General features: G+C 37.6%; 1 protein-coding gene across 6 annotated transcripts in view; it reads left to right on the top strand.

Moving 5' to 3' along the window:
- The window catches only part of LOC106882291 (DNA repair protein XRCC1), a 44,462-nt gene that overhangs the window by 15,809 nt on the left and 1,395 nt on the right, over positions 1 to 27,258 (top strand). For all 6 annotated transcript variants that reach the window (XM_089338219.1, XM_014932911.3, XM_089338215.1 and 3 more), the window contains 9 exons: positions 1,873 to 1,993; positions 5,932 to 6,020; positions 9,230 to 9,491; positions 11,197 to 11,359; positions 12,265 to 12,378; positions 17,075 to 17,298; positions 17,695 to 17,770; positions 20,973 to 21,347; positions 25,383 to 25,458. In XM_089338219.1, coding sequence (XP_089194345.1) covers positions 1,873 to 1,993; positions 5,932 to 6,020; positions 9,230 to 9,491; positions 11,197 to 11,359; positions 12,265 to 12,378; positions 17,075 to 17,298; positions 17,695 to 17,770; positions 20,973 to 21,347; positions 25,383 to 25,458 — 1,500 coding nt within the window. The remainder of the gene's footprint in view (positions 1 to 1,872; positions 1,994 to 5,931; positions 6,021 to 9,229; positions 9,492 to 11,196; positions 11,360 to 12,264; positions 12,379 to 17,074; positions 17,299 to 17,694; positions 17,771 to 20,972; positions 21,348 to 25,382; positions 25,459 to 27,258) is intronic.

The following is a 27,258-nucleotide window of genomic DNA, read 5'->3' as shown; positions in this document are numbered from 1 at the left end:
CTTTGCCATTTTGGAATTTTGGTACTCTATATAAACCCTTTTATTGACTAGATCAGTAAGTAGGACTAAGTTGCATAATAGAAGTATTTTATGAGTATCACGATAAAGTATATTTTTCATTTGTCCAGTCTTCAGCCAGCTGAATTGGTAGGTTTTCCCCTAATTATAAGAAACAGTCACTCTTTATTGAAAGTGGTCAAGATATTAACTAGTCCAGTCTGTTATGTAGTCATTCCATAGAGTTCTCTGGAGAGCAAAGTATGAAGTAGGGACCATGAAATTCCATCTATAAATATGCATTATTTTTCATGAAAATTAAAATTAAGGGTGTATGTAACACATAGCTTTAAAGATTTTGCCTACCCACATTTATTAAAACAAAAATCCCCAGAATCTAAGCTTTAATCATTTTTTCAGTTTATTTCTTTTATTATATATCATTATCATCATCATCATCGTTTAACGTCCGCTTTCCATGCTAGCATGGGTTGGACGATTTGACTGAGGACTGGTGAAACCGGATGGTAACACCAGGCTCCAGTCTGATTTGACAGAGTTTCTACAGCTGGATGCCCTTCCTAACGCCAACCACTCAGAGAGTGTAGTGGGTGCTTTTACGTGTCACCCGCACGAAAACAGCCACGCTCGAAATGGTGTCTTTTATGTGCCACCCGCACAAGCCAGTCCAGGGGCACTGGCAACGATCTCGCTCGAAAATCCTACAGGAGCCAGTCAGGCGGTACTGGCAACGGCCATGCTCAAAATGGTGCATCTCATGTGCCACCCGCACAAGAACCAGTCCAGGGGCACTGGCAACGATCTTACTTGGCTTGCCGGGTCTTCTCACGCACAGCACATTTCCAAAGGTCTCGGTCAGTAGTCATCGCCTCGGTGAGGCCCAATGTACGAAGGTCTTGCCTCACCACCTCAGCCCAGGTCTTCCTGGGCCTACCTCTTCCACGGGTTCCCTCAACTGTTAGGGTGTGGCACTTTTTCACGCAGCTATCCTCCTCCATTCTCACCACATGTCCATACCAGCGCAATCGTCTCTCTTGCACGCCACAACTGATGCTTCTAATGTTCAGCTTTTCTCTCAAGATACTTACACTCTGACGGGTATTCACATTGACATTACACATCCAACGGAGCATACTGGCTTCATTCCTTGCGAGCTTACGTATGTCCTCAGCAGTTACAGCCCATGTTTCACTGCCATGTAGCATGGTTGTTCGTACGCATGCGTCATACAGTCTGCCTTTTACTCTGAGTGAGAGTCCCTTTGTCGCCAGCAGGGGTAAGAGCTCTCTAAACTTTGCCCAGGCTATTCTTATTCAATTTAGTTTATTTAAAATGACATATAAAAAGACTTAGACACTGGATTATTGCAGATAATCTACTCTTAGCTTATGCAACAATGCGTTATCCATGCAGTTATAAGTTTTTAAGACAATTTAGGTCCTATCACGCACTTTTATAGTAAATATGATGTGAAATTTTAACTATTTCTTTTTCCCATAACATGTCGACATACCATATCAGAGTTTTTGCTTCTTTGCAAGTAGGCTTCAGGACCTATTTTTCTGTCTACCTCTTCAGTAACTTTCTTCAATAAAGACTGAACTGAAGATTGAGTCACAAGATGTGATGTTGCCATTTGAGATGGACAAAAAGTGATGCCTGCTTGTATAGTTCAGCGGTGATACTACTTTATCAAATATTCATAGCCATTTTTTTTACTACCTGCTGATAGATTTTTCATCACGGTACTGGAATTTTTTTTGTATTCTCTAGTCAGTATGTAATATTTAGACTTTTGTACAAGAGAATAGATAATGCCATCATCATTATTAACTTTATTGTTCAATATTATAGATTAATCCAAAGAAAATTGGTGCCTTCTTTTTCCGCCAAGGTGAGGAGGATAAAAAAGATTTAAAAGTTGGAAGCCTCTTTGCTCGACAAAAGGATAAACCAGAAAGTTCACCTTTAACAGGTAAATTTGCTCTCTTTTATTTCTGAGTCTTCAAATTAAAATATCCGTACTTGGAAGAAAACTCACAAGCATAAATCATTTTATTTTTGCTCTCTATTCAAATTAATCATCACTATTATCATAATCACTACAAACCCCCATAATCATCATTGTCATTATCGTTATAGTCACTACTGTCACTCTTATCACCATCATCACCATTGTGATCATCTTTTCCACAATCTTAGTCATCTTTATCATTATAGTCACATCATCTGTAATCCCCATTATCATCATAGATGGAATTATGTCTAAGTTCTGAAGATTTGTGAAAGAGATAATGCTCTTCTCCTCTTCAGCATACCATCACCATCATCATTACCCTTATCACCATCATCATCATCATTATCATCATCATCACCATCAACATAAACTGTAGTATTTTTTTTATTAATAATTTTTCAACTTTTCTTTTTCATGGCAGCTCAGGTCAGATTTTAAAATTATTTTTTTCTAAATTTGTACAGTATTACAGTTCATTATCCTTCTTATAATTAACAAGTCAGCCATGTTTTTCCTATAATTAACTACTCAGTTATTCAATTGTGAAGTTGAGATATAACCTGTTTATCAATCACAAAGTCTGAACTAAGAACAATTTTGTGCCTTGCCAAAAGGTAAAACAAAATAGCTGCTGCATGTTTTGAATTCTTGACCATGTGGTAAGTGGTCCAGCATGCAAATCTGTGTATTTTCTTGCTAGAAACTTAACATTGAACAATTGTCTCCTTCTGTACTGCATAGAAATGAAATGACTTTATGGATATGGTATACAAATCATTACTTGATCACTTTGAGTTCAAACCTACTGTAGACATTTTGTTGTCTTTTTTGGGGGAAAAAAACTACACTTTATTCTGTGTTCCTTATTATGTCTCGCGATTAAGAAGAGGTATAAAAGAATGAGAGTGAATGTAGGTTTGCTAATTTAGTAGCAATACAAGAAACAGAAAGAACATAACTTGAGAATGGGCTAATGGTTGACAGAAAAGTAAAAGCTTGATAATTCAGAAACAAGAGAAGAGACAAGAAGAATGTAGCTGAGATAGAAGAATATTCTTTCCAGGAAAGAATATCATGAAACTGCAGTTAAGTATTGGCTCAGAAGAGATCTTCTTTGATATTAGTTGCCAGTTTGCTATTAAACTATGGCCATATCATGTCTCAATCCCTTGCTTCTCTAATACTATTATCACTACCTTTCTTACTACAGTTTGTTCATGGTAATATGCATTATGTGGTGGTTTATTTTTACTAGTTTGAACATTTGTATCTTCATATTGTAGAAGCAATTACTTTAAGGCATTCGAGCGAGTTCGTTGCCAGTACCGCTGGACTGGCTCCTGTGCAGGTGGCACGTAAAATACACCATTTCGAGCGTGGCCGTTGCCAGTACCTCCTGACTGGCCTTTGTGCCGGTGGCACGTAAAAGTACCCACTACACTCTCGGAGTGCTTGGCGTTACGAAGGGTATCCAGCTGTAGAAACTCTGCCAAATCAGATTGGAGCCTGGTGTAGCCTTTGGGTTCCACCAGTCCTCATTCAAATCGTCCAACCCATGCTAGCATGGAAAGCAGACATTAAACGATGATGATGATGATGATGATGATGTCCTTCCTGTTGATGGACCGGAGTGGGACCTGTTATCAGTTCAAGTAACTTGCAATAACAATGAACAGTGGATGTAAAATGGACTGGAGATGAGGAATGACAGTGGGTGGATATATATGTATGCATGTAATGTGTGTGTGTATGTGAGTGTGTGTGTGTGTACCAAAAATATACAAAAAGCACTGGTGCAGGTACCATGTAAAAATCACTGGTGATGGTGCTATGTAAAAAACACCCAGTACGCTCTATAAAGTGGTTGGCTTTAGGAAGGGCATCCAGCCATAGAAACCAACTCAAAACAGACTATGAAACCTTGTGCAGCCCCTGGCCTTGCCAAGTCTTGTCAAGTAGTCCTACCCATGTCAATATGGAAAACAGATGTTAAATGTTGATGATTCTTTTATTCTTTTACTTGTTTCAATCATTCAACTACGGCTATGCTGGAGCACCGCCTTTAGTCAAACAAATCAACGCCAGGACTTATTCTATCTGTCTCTTTTGCTGTTGTCAAGCAATGGTGCGGGGACAAACACAGGCACATAAATATGCACATATATATATATATATATATATACACACACAACTGGCTTCTTTCAGTTTCCATCTATTAAATCCGCTCACAAGGCTTTGGTCAGCCTAGAGAACCATGTGGTTGGGAAGCAAGCTTCTTACCACACAGCCATGTCTGCAGTTTTGTAGCTTTCAGTAGTATAGGTATATAGTTTTCTTTTATATCTTATTTAATCTTTTAGTGTTCAGATTGCTCTGTTAAATATAATGTTTTATTTATTCATATTGTTTTCAATTAACCAAGCATTATCTCATAGCTTTGAGGTTTTAGTGATGTGATTGTTTATTTTTAGTGTCAATGTAGGATAGGTGTAAGAGGCTAGATATGACAACTTTGAATGTAAAGCAGATAGAATACTTGGGTCATATATGGCCAGTTTAAATGCAAAAGGGCTAACATGGATATATTTTATACAACTGAAAGTTACAAAAACTGTAGCATTCGTCTTGAAAAAGTTTCTTGTATAGGTGTATAGTGCTAAAAAGCACAGAAGTGAACCACTAGCAGACAAAAAGCATCCAGCAGCAGTGGTGGAGTTGCTAAATCCAGATTTCTGTGTCTTTACACATCATCAGCAGCAAATCTCCACTCTCAACTACATGCTTAGACAAATTTTGCTTCTACTGATGTAGAAAAGCAGTGATTAATATATCACTGGTGTCACAAGTTGCTAGCAGACTGGGTAAAAATTCATTATTAGTGATGTGTATGTATTTGACTAGATCTTGCATTTTTGTATTCAAGATAAGGTGGCACCCTTTGCTGGTGCCACATAAAAAGCTCTCATGCTGATGCCGCATAGAAAGTACACAGTGCACTCTGTAAAATAGTTGGCATTAGGAAGGGCATCAAGCCATAGAAACTGTGCCAAACAGACAATTGAACCCTGTGCAGCTCTTTAGCTTGCCAGCTTCTGAGAAACCATCCAACCCATGCCAGCATGGAAAACAGATGTTAAATAATAATGACAACGACGAGGACATATGTATGTGTGTGTGTACTTTTTTTTATTTCTTCTTGCACTCTCACTACACATATACACATAGGCCATGACTACCTCCACCAAGACCAGGAAACTTCTGCATGCTTAACTGACCTGCTAGTAATAATAGCCACTTTTCCCTCAAATCATATTCTACTGTCTTAAATGAGAAAAGAGACATTAAGTAATGTAGTTCTAGATACACTTTGTCTGAAAAATAGGCCAGGATGATAAGGGCTGGAACACTTTTAATCATAGGTCTTCTTCTTGATCAGGGCTCACCATCATCATTTTAATGTCCATGTTTCCATGCTTGCATGGGTTAGTTGGAGTTTATTGAGACAGATTTTCTATGGACAGATGCCTTTCTAGTTGGCAACCCTCATTTGTTTCCAAGGAAGGTAATATTTCTTACAGAATATTAGAAAGGAATGACACTGCTTGTATATGGCAGTGACAATAATTTACAACTAACAAGTGATGTCAAGACAAGGAAATACAAACATACACACACATATATATATGTGTATGATGGGTTTCTTTTAATTTCTGTCTGCTAAATTACTCACAAAGTTTTGGTTGGCCCATGGGCTGTAGCAAACGACACTTGCCCAAGGGTCCATGCAGTGAGACTGAATCTGGAATCATGTGGTTGGAAAGCAAACTATTTACCACACAGCCATGCCTGCATCTGTGGGGTTTGTATTAAAAAGGTTTTTCTCTTCTTTCTTGTAGGTGCTGCAGCTATTCGAGCTGCATCCAATCAAGCCCGTTCAACATATCTTGAAATGAAATCTAGCACCAGTACCAACAGTACTCCAGAGGTAAGTCCTAGTCATGCATTATACCAATATATAGAATTATGAGTATAATACTGAACCCTGAACCATGTTATTTAAACAAAATAATGAGGAACAGAAACCTTAAATCAAGTATTTGATCAAATTAATCTTTTATTCACAGAGACAAAAGTTGGCCCCAAACTAAATTCAGTCAAATTTTGTTTAACATAGGAGGACTGTCCATACATAATGGTCACTAAAAGTTGTTTTAAATAAGTGCATACAAACATAAATGACTTTAAAATGTTAAGTTTTGTATGAAAAAAATATGTACAAGAGAAAAAAAAGCATTGTGTATCAAGTTCAACAAGCAGAAAATCATTTACAAAAACAGAAAAATAATTCTTCTAACAAAAATATCGAGTTTGGCAAATGAGATGCCAAGGACTTGCTGCTAGGAAAAAAGCAACCAATAAACACATCAACTTTAATTACAATGACAAAGAACTATTCTTCTTGAAGCAAGAGTCAAAACAAGAGGACTGGCGAACCAGATGGCTGCACCAGGCTCCAATCTGATCTGGCAGAGTTTCTACAGCTGGATGCCCTTCCTAATGCCAACCACTCCGAGAGTGTAGTGGGTGCTTTTACGTGCCACCGGCATGAGGGCCAGTCAGGCGGTACCGGCAACGGCCACACTCAAGTGGTGTTTTTTACATTGTCACCTGCACAGGATCCAGTCCAGTGGCACTAGCAACGACCTCGCTCGAATGTTCCACCAGCACAAGTGCCAGTAAGGCGATGCTGGTAACGATCACGTTCGAATGGTGCTTTTTATGTGTCACTGGCACAGAAGCCTGTCAGCTGCTCTGGCAGCGATCACGCTCGGATGGTGCTCTTAGCGCTCCACTGGAACGGGTGCCAGTCATCGAATTTATATACATGAATTGATTTTCTTGTTAAAAGCAATGGTAGCATATATTTGTCAATTTGTCACTGAAGGAAATTTTTAGTATTGAAACTGTTAATTAGGCAGCTTCTCTTGCTAGAAATAGCAATTCAATGTCATTTTATCACATAAAGAAAATTTTCTGTATGAAAGTAAATGAAACAGTTTCTTTTACTAGAAACAATAGCATAGTGTCATTTTGTCACTAAAGAAAATTTTAGTAATATGAAATAATAAAGAAATGAAATGAGCTGCAAGAGCATTTTTGATAAGACTACATGTGTGAGAAAACCTGTCTCAGAAAAGAAAAGTATTTCATGCATAACTTGACATTGTTTTTATGTCAGCTTCTGAGCTCAGAGTCTTCTTGATAGCAACTTGCCAGATATTGTCTACATTGTGGTCACCACTTGTCCACTATTTCACTGCAACTGTCCACTTACCAGCTGCATCTGACTCCTGGGCAGATAAAGGCTGTTCTTGTAACTGATGGTAGGCTCATGCAAGCAAAGAAACAAATTTGGTAGCAAAGAAGAAAAATTAGTCATATAACTGCTTTTAAACTGATGTCACAATGAAGAGATGTAGTTTCTACTAGGATCATGATAAGAGAAATAAATGTTAGCTGGAGTTTAGACCAACCACATGGTTCTTTAAGACAGGTGAACATTGTTTGACTACAGATGTGAACTAGGTAGGTGGGTAGTTGTTGTAGAATAGAGACAAGCAAGGTGTGTAGGTAGATGTTGTAGTGAATATGAATTAGGTGTAGGTATACTATAGTTAGAAAATGAACTAGGTAAATGGGTAGATGTTATAGATGTAAACTAGGTAAGTGGCTACTGTAGAAGTCAGGTGTAAATACCGAAACTCTACTTATCATATGGAGTACTTTTTTCTCATTTGTAAATTTAAACCCATCCATCCATTCATCCAGCCAGTCAGTCATTCATTCTTTCCTGTTATCTATTTATCCATCTATGTCACCATGATGAATCAGTGCTGGCTCTGACCACCATTACTATTATGCAAGTCAGTGTATGTCGATAATCTCCCTTCACATGAAGTAACCCAGTGATTGAATTATGCATTTGTTTTCTCTGTATTCCTGTATTTGTCTATGTGCCTACCTCCTGATAGTGAACACTCCAACCACACCTAGTAAAACAAAGAGACCCCTTCCCTTGTTAGCCATGTAGGACACATTGTAACTACTCTAGGAAACTTGTTATTTATAATATAAAAAGTTGAGAGGGTCCTTAATCCCAGAAGGTAACCTCTCATGAAACAACAAGGGTTGCTGGACCTGTTAAAATAGTAGTCAAATTTCCCTCAAATACACCCTGCTGTCTCACAAAAGCAAGGGTAAATTGAACAATATGGCTCTACGATGGCTTAGATGCCTTTGGTCCATCAGCACTGGCCCAAGGCTAAACAATAGAACACCTTTCTAGTTCATGGAACCTCATAAAGACACCTAATCCTCTCTGATTGTGATTTATTGACATTTCCTCATAAAACCCCTCCAAAATCAAATATTTCTAACAGAACAAATTCATTAAAAATGAAGCAGTTTATAGATCGAATGAAATACCTGTAGCTGTGTTTAAGCACACAAGCAAATAGTCCTTTTACTTATATTCTGGTTAGGATTCTACTGAAGACATCTCTGAAGAGAAAAAAATGACATCAAAGTTTTGTTTTCCATCGTAACATTAATTAAATTCTGCTCCTTATCATCATCACATCATCATCATCACTACTACCACCACCAATATCCTTGTCATTGTCATCATTGCAACAGGATGACTAGTAAGACTTGAAACAGGAACCTATTGTTTCTCAGGTATAACAGACACAGGATTAGTCCCACTACTTGACACCTTGGGCAAGTGTCTTCTACAATAACCTAGGTATACCAAAGTCTTGCGAGTGGATTTGGTAGATGGAAACTGAAAGAAGCTCATGGTGTGTGTGTGTTACTTAATTTCATGTAATAGTTCTGTAAATGAATGTCACTGTCATGCAAATGGTGCCCTTCATTTTCAATATTTCATGGAAACATGTCTGGTCATGGAGAAATATTGCCTTGCTTAGAAACAGGTGAGGGTTGGCAACAGGAAGGGTGTCCAGCTATAGAAGATCCACCTCAATAAATTCTGTCTAACTCATGCAAGTGGAAAAGTGGATATTAAAACAGGGATAATGATGAAGATGATGATGATGCTGATCTACTCTGTTTTATATTGGCCATTCCACTTCTTTTACTTCTGCTTCTCTTTGATTCTAAACCAATGTTTAGGTGAAAAAGAAACGCAAGCATAACATCAGTGATGATGAAGACGTTCTGGAGGTGAAGAAGAGCAAGTCAAAGAATGGAGACAGTCATCGGAGCCACATGCCACAAAACGACAGACCAACCCATCAGAAGGAAGATTCCAGGAAAGAAAAGAAATCTAATTCTTCATCGAGGGACGATGTTAAATCTACTCCTAGTAGTAGTAGTAGTAGTAGTAATAGCCACAAAAATAGCCATCACAAATCAGAAACCACTACATCTAAAGGTGAGTTGTGGGCTTCAGTTTTTAAAACCTTTTTTAGGTGCTTTTCATGTTGTTGTTGTTCTTGTTGGTTAGCTTCAAGCTCATTATGACCAAACTGTTTTATGGTGTAAAGCATTTCAGCCGCAACTATGTTGTCTTTTTTTCCCTTTAGGCGATGTATCTTTTTATCTTTTTTTTTTTTACTTGTTTCAATCATTAGACAGTGGCCTTGCTGGGGCATGACCTTGAACTAGTCAACCCCTGCCCCTAGTGCTTATTATTATTTGTAAAGCCTGGTACTTATTCTATTGGTCTCTTTTGCCAAACTGCTGAGTTACGGGGACGTAATCACACCAACACCAGTTGTCAAGTGGTTGGGGTGGGGGGACAAACACAAACACACACACTCACATACATGCACACACACATATATATACATACATGAGAGGCTTCTTTCAGTTTCCATCTACCAAGTCCACTCACAATGTTTTGATTGGCCTGAGGCTATAGTAGAAGGCACTTGCCCAAGGTGCCATGCATTGCGACTGAACCTGGAGCCATGTGGTTAGGAAGCAAATTTCTTACCCCATTGCTATGTCTGCACCTTCTAGAACTTTTTTAATGAAAGTTGTGTCCATTTTAGGAAGATTTAGCTGCTATTTCAGCAGATTAGACAACTATGTTGAAGCTTTGTAATTGACTTGTTTTGTAACTGTTTGTCCTGCATGGTGGCTTTTCACAAATTAAATATTTATATGTGAAAGGTGCACGCATGGTTCTGGGGTTTAGTCCTACTGCATGGCACCTTGGGCAAGCACTTTTTAATATAACCCTGGACCAACCAAAGCCATGTGAGTAGATTTAGTGGACGGGGACTGACATTGTGAGGTAGTTGTAAATGAATGTCAGTCATACAAGTAGTGTCGTTCATTTATGATATTCTGTGAGGCCATGACTGACAATGGAGAAATATTACCTTTCTTGGAAACAAGTGAGGGTTGGCATCCTGCCATGGAAAATCTGCCTCAGACAAACTCATCTAACCCAGGTGAACATGGAAAAAATGGACATTAAATGATGACAATTGATGGACCAAATATTTCTTTATATATTGCTGGAAAGTATAACCTTCATTCTTAATGTCATCAACCACATCATCTTTGTTGTAGTATTTTAGCCCTGAGTCAACTCTGATCAAGAATGTTCCAATCATGACCATTTCAGTTTTTCTCTTTTGTTCTTTCTCAGACAGTGTATTAAAGACTGCATTATCTAGTATTTTTAGAAATGGAATGGTGTGATATGAGAGATGTTTTGCATCTATTTCTAGCAGGTGCAAAGGCACATGGTTTGGTGGTTAGCGAAACCAAAAGTGAAAGGTGCAAAAGTATTTTTGATCAGTTGGTTGCGTAAAGACACGTCACAAGGAATTCTGTTATAGTTTCAAAATGAATGGTTAGAGAGTTAAATACTTAGTGAGAGTGCTGAACATTGGCAGTCAGAAACCTAAATGTCTGGCATCAGTGGTTGAAACACTTGTGGTCTGTGGTCTAAACACTTGCAGTCAGTGAGCTAAAGTGTTGAAGACAGCAATGACAATAGTTATCTTAACATTTGAGATCTTTCCTATTAAAATTGTCATTACAGTTAATTGTATGATTCCTCCCTTCAGAGGACCATTTTCTTTCTATTCCTCATTCAGTTTCTTGTTTCATGTATTATCTAGCTGCCATATCAAAGTCAAACAAACCATTCAGCAAGATCATGGATAATGTGGTATTTGTACTCAGTGGTTTCCAGAACCCATTCCGTGCTGATTTACGAGACAAAGCCAGAGAAATGGGGGCAAAATATCGACCAGATTGGAGCAGTGACTGCACTCATTTGGTGTGAGGTTTTATTTATTTATTTATTTTTTTTTAGGACACGCACACACACATATGTATGTATTTATATATATATGTATATATATATAGAGAGAGAGAGAGAGAAATAACAAATTTCTAAATCTCTCAGTGAGACTTTTATATATATATATATATATATATATATATATATATATATATATATATATATGTATGTATATATAGGGGTTGGACAAAGTAATGGAAACACCTTAAAATTACAAACAAATTCATTTTAATATGGGGTAGGACGACCTTTGGCAGTAATTACAGCTTGAATTCTACGAGGTATCGACTCGTACAAAGTTGGAATTGCTTCCAAAGGAATTTTTGTCTATTCTTCAGCGAAAACAGTCTCCAGTTCTTGTAGTGATAATGGTGGAGGATATGTCCAATTTTCCATACTATCATAGCTTGGACAAAACCTTTGGAGGCAATATTTCATGGTTGGATTTGAGATGGTGAGCTGGCTGGACCATTAGAATGCTAGGCAAAATGCTTAGTGGCATTTCATCCATCCTTGTGTTCTAAGTTCAAATTCTGCCATGGTCTACTTTGTCTTTCATCCTTTCAGGGTCAATAAAATAAGTACCAGTTGAGTATTGGGGGCAATGTAATCAAATTACCTCCTCCCTCAAAACTGCTGAAACCAATATTTTACAGTTGGATGCGTTTCTAATGCCAACCCCTTTAGCTGCTTTTTACAATAAACCAGGATACAATGCACTTATTCAAAAAACGGTTAAACATTTTTAAACAAGTGAGTTCATATATTATCTTTTAGACTAGTGAGTTTTGTGGCATAGCTCTGATTAATCAGAACTGGCCTCAGAAATCCTGAAACAGTCAAAGAATGTTTTATATGTAGTTCTCCATCTTTTTCTTTCCAGGTGTGCATTTGCTAATACACCAAAGTATAACATGGTCAAGGGACAAGGCAGAATAGTTACAAAACAATGGGTATTGGATTGTCACAAACAAAGAACACTCCTACCTTGGAGGAAGTAAGTATTGTTTCAGTTTAAGGGTGAGTGAAGTTTTTACTGATCTGGCAAGGGGACAGCTTTCTTTCTCTCTTTTTATAGCTTGAGTATGGGTAGGTATGCTGTTGACTTTTCTACTTGGTTGTTTTTGTTGTTGTTGTTGTTGTTTAACCCTAGTTCAATTCTGATGAAGCAGGTTTATAATCAAATACATTCTTGTTGTGACCATCACAAGAGGCTACATTTACTGCCCTCTACAGCAATGTTATTGAGCTGCCAAAGATCAGCATCATTCCTCATTGCATTCTGTTTCAATTAATCTTTATTCGAATTCCAGTGGTTGTTTCCCCTGCCTTTTTTAACCAGAGTTTATTAACATAATTATTGCTCATCACATAGGCTTTGATTTTAATTCATTAATTTTCTTCTCTGTTTATACTCACTTTACTAAATGTGGTGATATATATCACTTTTCTATGCTGGCATGAGTTGGATATAGATTTATTAAGGTAAAACTTTATGGCTGGATGTCCTTCTTGTCATCAGCCTTTGTTTCTCATGTGGGTTATATATTTATGAGTTTGATAAGTGCCAATGTACAAAACTCTTGGACCTTGAGTTACTCTGTTACTTCTGCTAAATATTAATAAAAATATATATATATATCATCATCATCATCATCATCATCATCATCATCATCATCATCATCATCATCATCATCATCGTGGTTTAACGTCCGCTTTCCATGCTAGCATGGGTTGGACTATTTGACTGAGGACTGGTGAACCAGATGGCTACACCAGGCTCCAATCTAATTTGGCAGAGTTTCTACAGCTGGATGCCCTTCCTAACGCCAACCACTCCGAGAGTGTAGTGGGTGCTTTTACATGCCACCGGCACGAAGGCCAGTCAGGCGGTACTGGCAACGGCCATGCTCAAGATGGTGTATTTTATGTGCCACCCGCACAAGAGCCAGTCCAGGGGCACTGGCAACGATCTCGCTTGAAAGTCTTTACACATGCCACCGGTACAAGTGCCAGAAAGGTGATGCTGGGCACAGGTGCCATCACAATTTCGCTTATTTATATATATAATGTAGGAATCAATTAGAGGGGTTTAATACCTCTAAGGGATAATTAAATCCAAAGTCACTCCTGGGAGGCACGTGGCTTAATGGTTAGGGTGTCAGCATCATGATCATAAGATTGTGGTTTCAATTTCTGGACCAGGCGACGCGTTGTGTTCTTGAGCAAAACACTTCATTTCACATTGCTCCAGTTCACTCAGCTGGCAAAAATGAGTAACGCTGCGATGGAGTGGCGTCCCGTCCAGCTGGGGAACAACACATAAGCCACAGAAACCAGGAAACTGGGCCCATGAGCCTGGCTAGGCTTTAAAAGGGCGCATTTATTTTTTATTTATATGTACAGTCTTTTGTAAAGTTGTACTGTAGCAGGTGGTTCGGTTGGTAGACCGTAGTTTAGGTTATATAGGAGAAGAAAATGGCTACAATAATAATGGGAAACTCGTGGTTTTTGCTGGTGTGTCTTTAATTTAATTAGAAAACAAAGAAGGAGGAAGCAGAGATGAATTGCAGATTGTAAACATATTGAATACACACGTGCGAAAAAATGTGCTTAATTAAACTAGGAACCCTTCACTTAAATAATACTCACCCCGCCCTAATTACCAAACAAAACTAACCAGTCTACCACAATCAAACATCTACCCAGTGAATTTACCAGCGCAAGAACAAGATTTAATGTAAGACTTACTACCTTTGTTTATATTACCATCACGTATGTATTAGTTATTTTCGCATCCTAACCAATGCATTTATCTATATTCGCATTCTGAAGAGATTTACTTAAACCAGTAAATTGAAATGAATGACTTGAGGTATTTCTTGTTGCAAGACAGTGTATGAGAGAGAATTGTGATGTCGTAGGAGAGAAATGTGTCCACATGGATGATGGTTTACTTGCACTAGACAAGCCTGCAAAGAGAGAGGTTTGGAGACGCTACTATGAAAGGTTGCTCAATAAAGAGAATGAATGGGAGAAAGAGAGTCTGCCGAATGTTGACTCAACAGAGGGACCAGCTATCCGCATTGACAATACCTTGGCAGATAAAACAATTAAGAGTATGAAGACAGGGACCATCATTGAGAAAAATCCATGTAAAACCACTTGAGAACTAGCAAAAGAACTTCAAGTTAGCCAGTAAACTGCCTGCAACCATTTGCATGCGATTGGAAAATCAAAAAAGCTCTACAAATGGGTACCTAATGATTTGAATGAAAATAAGAAAATGTGCAGATATGAAATTTACTCATCACTTCTTCACTGTAACCAGACCAATCCATTTCTTGACTGTATTGTAATTTGCAATGAAAAGTGGATTCTGTACATTAATAAAAAACATTCTTCACAGTGGTTGGACCAAAATGAAGCACCAAAAACCTTCCTTAAACCCAAACTCTTCAAAAAGAAGGTTATGGTGACTGTTTGGTAGTGTACTGCTAGACTCATTTATTATAACTTCTTAAAACCTGGAGAAACCATTACTGCAGAAACATATTGCCATGAAATTGCCAAAATGAACGAAAAACTGCTACTCCTCCATCCCAGACTGGTCAACAGATGTGGGCCAATCTATCTCCATGACAATGCTCGACCACACATTTCACTAATGATGCTCCAGAAGTTGAGGGAACTTGACTACAAAGTTCTTCCTCACCCAGCTTATTCTCCAGACCTTTCTCCTACCAACTACCACTTTTACAAGCACCTTGATGGTTTCCTGCAAGAGGAGTTCAAAAATTTAACCGATGCTGAAAGTGCATTCAAAGTGTTCATCAGCTCCACAACTCCAGATTTTTATGTTACCAGAATAAACAAATTTGTAACTCATTGACTTGATTGTAATGGTACCTACATTGATGAATAAAATTTCCGCATTGTTAAAATATATTGTGATGAATTTCATGTTTCAAAACATTGCTTACTTTTTACTCAACCTAATATATAGATACATACATACATACATATCATTGCGTGTGTCCGTGTTTACATCCCATAATTTAGCTGCTCAGCAAAAGAGACCAATAGAAAAATTACCAGGCTTTTAAAAAATGCTAGAAAAACAAGTACTGGAGTTGATTCATTTGACTAACAATTCTTCAAGGCAGTGCCCGAGTACGGCTGCAGTCTAGTGACCGAAACAATTAAAAGGTACGCAATAAAAGATACGTGTGTGTGTGTGTGCATACATACATATATATGCATCTTGTATGAAACTTACCCAGAAACAGCTGTAAAGTATTACTTGTTCTTTTCCAGTCCGTCACTTACAAGTTTTGCACCAGTGATTCCATAGATTTTACTTGCCTAATTAGATCAAATCAGCACTAGGGACTTTTCGAATTCATTTCTACCTCATCCTGGACTGTTCTTGTCTATCCCAAGTCACTTTATTGGTTTCCTGCTATATTTTAATAAATATATTTGTATATCTTTTTCTCACTGCAATGTTATATAAATGTTATAAATTGATTTGTTGCCTTGCAACTGCCTGTTCATATTTTGTTCTGTTCTACTTATATATATACATATACGTACATATATGTACATATGTGGGAGGCACGTGGCTTAATGGTTAGGGTGTCAGCATCATGATCATAAGATTGTGGTTTCAATTTCTGGACCAGGCGACGCGTTGTGTTCTTGAGCAAAACACTTCATTTCACATTGCTCCAGTTCACTCAGCTGGCAAAAATGAGTAACGCTGCGATGGAGTGGCGTCCCGTCCAGCTGGGGAACAACACATAAGCCACAGAAACCAGGAAACTGGGCCCATGAGCCTGGCTAGGCTTTAAAAGGGCGCATTTATTTTTTATTTATATGTACATATACATAGACTTTATCTTTTACTGGTTTCAGTCATTAGACTACGGCCATGCTGGAACACCGCCTTGGAGAGTTCTTACTTGAATGAATCAACCCCAGTACTATGTTTTTATAAGCCTGGTACTTATTCTACCAGTCTCTTTTGCTGAACTGCTAGGTTATGAGGACATAAATACACCAGCAAGAAGTGGTGGTGGAGAAACAAACAAACACACACACACCCACGAGTGTGTGTGTATTATGTGGTAATGCTTCAACGGGTAGAAAAGCACTCAATCAGCTAAGAGAGTAAAGGTAATCTTAAAATAAATAAAAAACACAAATCCCGTAAATACAGCTACCCAGGACTTCCTGGTCGAAATAATGATACATACATATATGACGTGCTTCTTTTAGTTTCCGTCTACCAAATGCACTCACAAGGCTTTGGTCAGCCCAAGTCTATAGTAAAAGACACTTGCTCAAAGTGCCGTGCCCCACAGTGGGACTGAACCCAGAACTATGTGGTTGGGAAGTATCCTTCTTACCACACAGCCATTCCTGGGCCTGTACGTAGGTTTTTTTTTTTCTTTTTTTTTTTTTCATATTAATAATTGGCAGAAAGAGTTTTGTGCAAATTTCTTGTCCCTTGAGTCACTTTACACCTTCTGTCTATTATTAATAAAAATTATGTATATACTCATGTTTTGATTTCTATTTTCCTGTTTGTATCACCAAACCTACACACACACACACACACACACACACACACACACATATATATATACTTACACATACATATTGATGAGGGTACTGTTCTTCTTTTCCAGATACCAACTGGAAGATGAAGAAGAGGAGGATGAAAAGGCAGACAAAGGGCAAGTGAAGGATGAAGGGAAAAAGCAGAAAAAAGAGAAAGAGAAAAAGGGTGATGATGAAGAGGAGGAAGAGGAGGAGCAGCACACCCAGGTGATCGATGAAGAGGAAGACTATTCACAACAGTCGAGATTGTCAAAGAGTAAAAGTGATCCTGAATATTTACCATCCATGGAGGGTATGTAGGGTATATTTTATGAGTGTGGGGTGTGGGATGTGTTGTGTGAGTGTGGGCTGTGCTGTGAGTGTGAGTTGTGTTCAGTGAGTGTAGAGTGTTTGAATGTGGGCAATATTGTATATGTGTGGGATGGGCTGAGTGTGAGGCGTGAGTGAGTTGTATTGTACGAGGGGAGGTGGGGTTGTGTAAGTGTGGGTTGTGTTGTGTCATTGTGAGCATATTGTGACCCCAGTGAGTGGAGAATACTGTGGTGTTGATATTTTCGTTTTTTATGGTTGATGATGATGATGGTAATATTTCTGTTGCTTCCTTCTTTGTTACTATAGCAACAGTCATTGTTGTTGTTGTGCCTGTGTGTGAAATGTTATGTAAACATGTTTATTAATCTATCTCCAGACCGAGAGTCCACTGATGAAGAAGAAGAAGAAGAAGGTGTAGTATCTGAAGAAGACACAGACGATGAAGTCAGAAGGTAACTACAGCAGTATTTGTTGTTGTTGTAGTAGTAGTAGTAGTAGTAGTAGTAGTAGTAGATGTTATGATCTGTGAGAGTGTTTGGTGCTGCCATGGGTCGAATAAGTGTATATTGCATTGCTATTGTTACCATGGTAACAGTGCCAAGAGAGTCGTTTTGCTAACTCTAGATGCGTGAGTATATGTTTTAGTGTATGCGGATGGTAAATGCTACTGCCTTATTTTGTATCCATCTTGACTGATGTCCAACAGGATATCCGTGTTGGTTGGACAGGACTAATGTGCCACATCTTGTTACCATAGAAACCATATAGAAGAGAGTGGTGGTGGTTGCTAACATGAATAATATGAAAGACTGTATTGAAACATATAAGTTTTATTGCTTTTGTAGTCTGTTTTTTTTTTTTCTTTGATGATTCAACAAGGAACTGGAGCAAGGGACAGAGCCCATATCCTTTTCAAGTACTCTTTGACTGATAATGGAGTATCACTTCTTGATTTTCTTTCTATTTTTATGTATGTACCTTCGTTGGCTGTGAGGTAAAGGTGCTGGACAACTAACCACATGGTTGTAAGTTCAGATCTTACTACAGCCATTCTGTTGTGGCTCTCAACTGACTATATAACTTTGCTTATTCTGTTTTACATCACTGGATAAAAATGAGGTTCTTGGAATTTCATGGTTAGAGGTAGGAAGGACACCATCCAACTGTATAAACATTGCTCCAGCAAATAAATTATCCCAATACAAACATTTAAAAATAGTTGCTAAAAAGATAATGAAGTTGGAACAAATTTGTAAAACTGTATATGTGAATGTACAGTTAATATCACAACATATCCTTTCTCAAAGTTTGCAATAAATTTACCTATATATTTAGGCCCAGTATGCTGAAGTTCAAACCCCACCTCCTCAGTTAGTCTAGCTAGACAATATCTTCTTTTATCTCTCTTTTTTTTTATTTCTTTCAGTCTTCAGTCTGTGGCCATGTTAAGGCACTGCCCTGAGGGGTTTAGTCAAGCAAATTGACTCCTTTACTATTTCTAAGTTTGGTACTCTTTTTGTCAAACCGCCTGGTTTTGGGAACATAAGTTAACATTGGTTGTCAAGCAGTAGTGGGGGACAAACACACACACACACATATATAAATGATGGGCTTCTTTCAGATTCCATCTACCAAATCCACTCACAAGGCATTGGTTTGGCCAAGGACTGTAGTGGAAGACACTTATCCAAGATGCTACACAGTGAGATTGAACCCAAGGCCACATGGTTGAGAAGCAAGCTTCTTACTGGACAGTCATGCCTTAGCCTAGATGTGCAACTTATTTCTGTTACGTATGTCATTGATTACAGCTTTCCAACAGAACAATCACTGGTTCACTGCATTTATGATAGCAACAGTAAATTGGGGTAGAAGAAATTCCTCAACTTAGTTTTGTTCCAAAGCATTGGTTTATCAGTTTTCTTATTGACAAATAGTATGGATTAAGTGTGAGTGGAACCTGTTTGTTAGTCAGGCAAACTGGGGCAAGCTGAGTTTTGTGCATTGCTCAGAGGTATAAAACAGTAAGTATAAGCAAGCTTCAAACTCATGACCATGTGGGCAACAGTTCAGAATAAAAATGTAGAAGAAAAATAAATGTCTAAATATGAGATGAGTTCTTATTAATATAATTGAACATTTTTGTCTGTTGTATTTATTCATGCATAATAATATATGTAAGCATGACGGTGGTGAACTGGCAGAACCATTAGTATGCTGGGCAAAATGCTTAGCATTGGGGTTGATTAAAGAAGTACCTGCTGAACACCAGGGGTTGACATGATTGACTTATCTCCTTCCCAAATTGCTGGCCTTGTGCCACGATTTCAAACTAATATATGTAAGCATGGCTTTGTGGTAAGACGTTCACATTCCAACCACTTGGTTCCAGATTTTGTCCCACTGCATGTCATCTCAGGCAAGTGTCTTCTACTATATCCCTTGGTTGACCAAAGCCTTGTGAGTGGATTTGGAAGACAAAAACTGAAAGAAGTCCATCGTATATATATATATATATATATGTGTGTGTTTGTGTCACCTTGTCTTGTCACCTTGTGTAGTTGTAAAGGAGTGTCACTGTGATACAAGCAGTGTCATTCGTTTCCAATATTCTATTAGAATATGCCTGGCCATGGGGAGATATTACCTTGCTTGGAGGCAGGCATGAAGGGCATCCAGCTTAGAAAATCTGCCTCAGTAAACTATGTCCAACCCATGCAAGCATGGAAAAGGTGGCATTAAAATGAAATAATGAATATGTATTTTTTCTTATCAAAAGACATTGTCCTGTGGTTTTCATAATGACAGCTTTACTGCTAATATTGCTAAGGTTCAATTTATATTTTATTCAGCCTTTCCAGCATTACAATAAATCTGACTAAACACTCCTTTCTCCATGTTCTAAAGAAAAGTTAATGTGTGTTATATCTGAGATAACATTTTTAGCAGGATTTCATTGCTCATAATTACATACACACAGTGTACATGATTTGCTATTATACACAAGTAAATGCAGTATGAGCCTCACTTTTAGAGATTAAAGAATTTTGGGTTCAGTCCCACTGTGTCGCACCTTAGACAAGTGTCTTCTATTATATGGCCTCGGGCCGGCTAAAGCCTTGTGAGTGGATTTGGTAGATGGAAACTGAAAGAAGCTTGTTGTATATGTATTATATACTCACTCACGTGTGTGTGTGTCTGTGTTTGTCTCCCATCACTGTTTGACAACCAGTGTAGGTGTATTTACATCCCTGTAACTTAGCAGTTTGGCAGAATAAGTACCAGGCTTTAAAAAAACTAAGTACTGGGTTTGATTCATTTGACTAAAAATTTTTCAAGGCTGTGACCCAGCATGGCTGCAGTTTAATGACTAAAATGAGTAAAAGTGTAATCGAAAGACTATTTGCAGAGCATTTTGATCAGTTTGATTTCTGGTCAACATTATGCATCTTATTCTGGTCTAGATTTGAACTGGGAAACCTTTATTTCTAAACTAAGGGTAACAACATTCATATCCACTATGGTAATGATGTATATACATTATAATCTTATCATGTGGAAAAGAATATCCACACCCTCACCCCCACCTCCATAAAATGGCACAATCCAATCAAACCTGTTAAATAATAGTTTTTCTTAATGTTTATTTTGTAGGATCAAAAATGCTGCAAATATACAGTCAGAATCATCCAGTTCATCTGATGCTGGACCATCCAGACTCGTTTTCCATGCAGCAGATACTTTGGAAATTAACCGCAATGTAGACGACGACGATGATGATGATGATAACAATGATCATGACAAAAATAACAACAGCAGTGATGATGATGACAATGATGATAATGATGATGATGATGATGATGATGCTTTCGGTGCTGCTACAGATGTTGATGAAGATAAAATCAGTGATTCAGATTCTGAATTGCCCATCTTGCCAGACTTCTTTTCAGACAAACACTTCTTCCTTTATGGAAACTTCGATGAATCAGAACGGCATAAACTAACTCGATACATTATTGCATATAATGGGTAAGCAATTCTCCTTCCCACTGTCATATCTTAGATCAGGGCTTCTCAACCACATTTTACCTATGGATCCAGTCTTGTCAGTTCTTTATATTTATACATATTGATGTATTACCAACATATTTCCTTGATAATATGTGAAGACACATGATAATGTGAAGACACATGACCTAATGTTTGTTAAGATGTTTGACTTTATGATCATAAAATTGTTTTATTCCTAGACCAGGCAACACATTATGACCTTGAACAAGACACTTCATTTCATGTTGCTCCAGTTCACTGAATGGGTACCAATCAATTGCTGTTACAACCCTCTCTCCTTCCCACTGTCATATCTTAGATCAGGGGTTCTCAACCATATTTTACCTATGGATCTCTTTGATCCCTATTTTACTTAGGTGGACCCCCCCCCCCTCAACCATTCAATGTTTAAAAAATCCTATTTATATAATTAAAAAATATTAGGACTTGTATAAAAATTGTTAAAATATTTTGTGTTTTGTGGGTATATAACCAATTTATTGCTCATAAATTTTATTGGTCTGAAACACAATTTTTTCATGGCCCCTGAAATGATTACTGTGGACCCCTGTCTTAGATGGTTCATTGAATCAAGTATAGGGATGCCAAGGTGTTTACATCTGCTTGTGACTATATGATGTGCATTTGCAAAAGTATGGTACATATGACCAAGGCATACTCACTTGCGAGTGAAAGGTGGCTGTACTTTTAATGTGTTGCTGGTGGTTGTGGTGGAAGTTATTGCATCAAATTGTTGATCAGATGCATACTTGGTATGTTATTGGGATTTCAGTGACTAAGAACAAATAATCATCCATAAAGTAGGGCACAACTTCTGCAGGAAAATACATAACTTTGTCCACATGAGGCCAACAGGTGTAAATTAAGTTCAGAAGTAACCCCTTTATGTTTTGTACTGCCACTACAACTGCTTCTGTCTTCTCTCCTGAACTTGATGACAATATACCAACTACCTCCACCTAAACCCAATTTTTCTTTCCAGTTCTTCTTAATTGTCTCACATCTCATCCGTGCCAAATCTTTTTGTTTCTCTCTAAATCTCTCAATATCCTAACAACAAAAAAGAAAAAAACACATGATTTGGTCTTTGAAAACACCATGAGATGATCATAGCTGGAACATCTTTCATAATAGGTCTGCTCGATCATACATGTACACACATACACGCACAGCAAGAAGAGAAAATATGCTGAGTTGCTGGAGTTACACCAAAGCAACGAGTGGTAAGCAAGGTTTGATGCCATTGAGGTGGCGTGCAGAGGATTTGTAAGTTAGTCCCTCCACAAAGCTTACTACATGCTAAGCATCACAGGGGCCAGAAGGTAGAAGGACATCAGGTCAACTATGGATCAGGAGTTGCGAGCCCTGAAAGGAGTCAGCCCTACCAAGGGTTATGCTAACTGAACATGAGCTAGGGATTGATCAACTCCTCACCTGGGTGAGGTCGTCTGTTGTTGAAAAGCTCAAAACATCATTGATAAGATGATGTGTCCAGGTGCATCAAGGGTGATTGGTAAAAGAATTATATATATATATATATATATATATATATATATATGAGGGATGACCACTAAGTGGACATCCATTATGCTAGAAGTAGCATAATATATATATATATATATAGTGGTATGGATTGGAGAGATTTGCATGTATCGATATCTGCTGGTCTTCCACTGAAACTTTCCCTAGAATTGTACCTTGTAGAAGAACTTCCCAGGTGGAGGTGTGTGGTCTCACTAGATATATAGAGACATCACCAGATCTGTGTGTGTGTGTGTGTGTGTGTGTGTGTGTGTGTGCGTGCATGCATACATATTACTGTCTCCTTGCCTTGATATTAGGTGATAGTTGTAAACAAGTGTCACAATTATGCAAGTGGTATCCTTCATTTCCAATCTTCCATAAAAACATGTCTGGCCATGAGGTAATAATATTACCTTGCTTGGAAACAGGTAAGGGTTGGCAACAGGAGGGGTATCCGACCATAGGACAATCCACCCTCAACAACTTATGTCCAGCTCATGTGAGCATGGAAAAATGGATATTATGACAGCGACAGCGATGATGATGATGATGCTGATCATTATCATCATCATCATCATATTTGTATATATGTATATATTATTCTCAAAATTGAATTAAACAAATAAATCACGAAATCTAAATAAACAGGAGTAGAGAATCTGTTATTGGTCCTTTTCACAAAGTTCTGAAAATAATGAAAAAAAAAGAAATATAAAAATAAAAGGGGAAGAAATAATGTCTATAAATAATCAAAGAGACTGACTAGACTAGTGAGACTGGCAGCTTTTGCTTCTTGACACAATGGTTTATTGATTTCTGCCGTCTAGTATAGCATTTGAAAATCTTGGTGATGGTAAGAGTTAAGTTGTCACATACAGCATTCAGAGATAGAGACAGACAAACACTCCCTCCTCTCATGAACAACGAAACAAAACGCCATCGCTGCCCTGCATTCACTACCACAAACAGGTGAACAGAAAGAGTTTGTAGTAGAATTGAGTTAGCAATACTTACTCAATAGAGTGCTGCAACTGATTCTAGTGTTGCATTTGTTTTTTCTTTTTTCATTTTGTAAATAGAATTGTACACTTTATGCTGACAATCTAAATTAAGTATCCATATGCTACCGGTTGTTCTTGTTACTAAAAATTATTATTATTATTAAGGTAAGGCGGCGAGCTGGCAGAATCGTTAGCACACCAGACAAAGTGCTTAGTGGTATTTCACCTGTCATTACATTCTAAGTTCAAATTCTGCCGAGGTTAACTTTGCCTTTTATCATTTCAAGGTGAATAAATTAAGTACCAGTGAAATACTAGGGTCGATGTAATTGACTAGCCCCCTTTTCCAACAGTTAGGATTCTTATTACTATTAAGATGGCAAGCTGGCAGAATCGTTACTCTACTGAGCAAAATGCTTAGCGGCATTTCATCCATCTTCACATTCTGAGTTCAAATTCAGCCAAGGTTGACTTTGCCTTTTGTTCTTTCGGGGTCTATAAAATAAGTACCAGGTGAACACTGGGAGTCAATGTAATTGACTTATCCGCACCCCCAAAATTGCTGGCCTTGTACCAAAATTTGAAATCATCATCATTATTATTATTATTATTAATATTATTATGTTGGTGAGGGATGGTAGAATTATAGGACTACCAGACAAAACGCCATGCACTATTTATTTACATTTTGTGTTCAAAACCTCCTGAGGTCAGCTTTGCCTTCAACCTTCTAGTGTCAATAAAATAAAGTACCAGTGAAGTACTAGGGTCAATGTAATCAACAGGACTCCTCTAAATTTGGGCCTTGAATCTGTTAAAATCATTTATTAATATCCCTTTCATTCATCACCCTCATGGCAATATTACTATTGAGTGGTATTATAAGATTTCTAGAAAAATTTAATCAGTGGAGATTTATTAGTAATTAAAGAAAATAATTGCTCATTATATTGTAATTTTAAACCATTAACATTCAGATTATGCTCTCAAATGTATTTCTTATTTATTCACATTATTTTGAATTAATCATGCATTCCTGCATAGCTTTGAGATTTCAGTAATGTGGTTTATTTTTAGAATGATGTTGTAGGATAGGTGTGAAAAGCTGGATCTGGTCAGTTTGGACGTAAACAGGTAGAATTTTGGGGCTGGATATGGCTGGTTTAAATGCTAAAGGGTTAAACAGTTAGGCACAATACCTGAAACTGTTTAACCCATCATTTCTGCTTGGGTACCTTTACCATTGAAGCCAGAGTCACAACCCAATTGAATCAACCTCTGTTTTAAACTGCTCATGTTTAAATTCTAACTAGTCATAAAGATAAGACACGTTAAATTTTGTTCCAAGCATTAGCTTAATAATGACAGTTATTTTTACTAAATCTCTTCAAGTTGTTGGTTATTTTTATTTCATTAAAGATATGATCATGAAGGCCTACATGTTATTTTTTCCTTTTTGATATTCCAGTGAAGTTGAAGATTATATGAATGACAATGTTAACTTTGTTGTAACATCTGAACAATGGGATGATAACTTTGATGAGGTGAGTGCTCCTTCATTAACTTCGCTGAAATAGTAGAAGTAAAACAAGTAAAACACCATAACTATATCTGTTTTTTCCATTTTGGCATTGGTTGAACAAATCTCACAGTATTTCACCTCATGGTGCATTCTGTATCTCACACATGTAGTAACACAAAAACTGCCAATCATATTTGTTATGTGTAGTTTTAGTAACTGGATGCCCTTTCAATTACCAACTTCTTGAAAGCCTGAGCTAACTGTATTTTATTGAACAACTAAGAATAGAGAGGATATCTGCACCAAGGTATCCCCACTATCCTAGGTCTTATTTTATTCTGAGTTACTGCCCTCCCAGATAGCTTGTTTGTGAGGTTTTGCAGAGTCTATGTCTCTTCTGTTTCTTCATTTTGGTAGCAAGTGCTTCACATGAACTGGATGCATTTCATCATGCCATAAGCAACAGAAAGGTCTAAGGTGCTTGCTCCATCCTGTGTCATCTCAGAAGAGTTACTTCTCTCCTAGATGGGTTGCCTTATTATTTTGTCATTGAAACGTCCACAGAGGAATCTTCCTCTCCCTTCCCTCTAGTTTATGATGCTAGACTACCACAAGTACACTTCCAAGAATATCTGGCACCTGCTTCCGACTGCAAATTGGACCGAAGTACATACGACTATATCTTTTGTTTAAATACATAATTAAATACTTGCAGTGGGTTCAAATTAGGTCCTGTGAACTGGTAGTCTAATAATATATCATCATCATTGTTGTTGTCATCGTCATCATCCTTATTATTTAATGTCCATTTTCCATGCTTGCATGAGTTGGACAGTTTGACAGGATCTGATGAGCCACAGAACTGCCTCTCTTTTCCCCAAGTTCCAGTTACTTTGAGCAACTGGCATTTCTTTATGCAACCATGTCCTCATCCATATACATCACATGACCAAACCAGTGCAGTCATCCCTCTTGCACATTACATCTGATTTCTCTTAATTTTTCTCTCAATACGCCTTAGCACTTTATCATACATGCACACTGACATTGCATAACAAATGGAGAATTCCAACTTCATTCCTTTCTAATCTCTACATGTCTTCTGCGCTCACAGCCCATGTTTCACCACCATGTAGCATCATACAACCAGGCATCATACAATCTGCCTTTCTTTCAGAGAGGGAGAGAGACCTTTTGTTGCCAACACAGGTCATAGCTCTCTGAACTTCCTCCAGCCTATTCTTATTCGAGCAACTATACTTTCAGAACATCCTCCCCCACTGCTAATTAGATCATTTGGGTAATAGAAGCTATCTGCAACCTCCAGGGAGCCTCTTATACATTCAAGAAAATCTATTTCCTTTGTGTCCTTAGTGTTCATTGCTATTGTGAATCTTCTGCATACAAAGATTATTTTCTCATGACCAGTTATTGTTTTTTTCTGAGCTACAGGACATCCACAATGAAGCATCCTGCCTTTTTTTTTTTTAACAGACATACTGTTTATATGAATACATTATCCAATGTGTCTTTGTTTTTCTTTTCTTTCTTCTTTTTTTTTTTTTTATCAAGGCAGTGGAATGTGATTTAAAGAGAGAAAGTTAGCTGCTATTTCTTCAACATGAACCAGCTACATAGAAGCTAAATTGTTAATTGATATGATCAGTTAACCTCAGCTAAGCTATAAATTGTGAGATGTGTAGTTAGTTATTTCACAACTTAAATATCAAATAACAAGGATATTTAAGGAAATATTATATTAATATTGTTATTAATTACTTGATAGATAAATAGATAGATAGACACAGTAAAAGTGATTAGC

Source organism: Octopus bimaculoides, chromosome 20 (genome assembly GCF_046866305.1).
Source record: "Octopus bimaculoides isolate indiv1 chromosome 20, ASM4686630v1, whole genome shotgun sequence".
NCBI classification, from domain to species: Eukaryota; Metazoa; Mollusca; class Cephalopoda; order Octopoda; family Octopodidae; genus Octopus; species Octopus bimaculoides.
The sequence above is the reverse complement of the archived record's forward strand: the minus strand, read 5'-3'. Positions and strand labels throughout refer to the sequence as shown.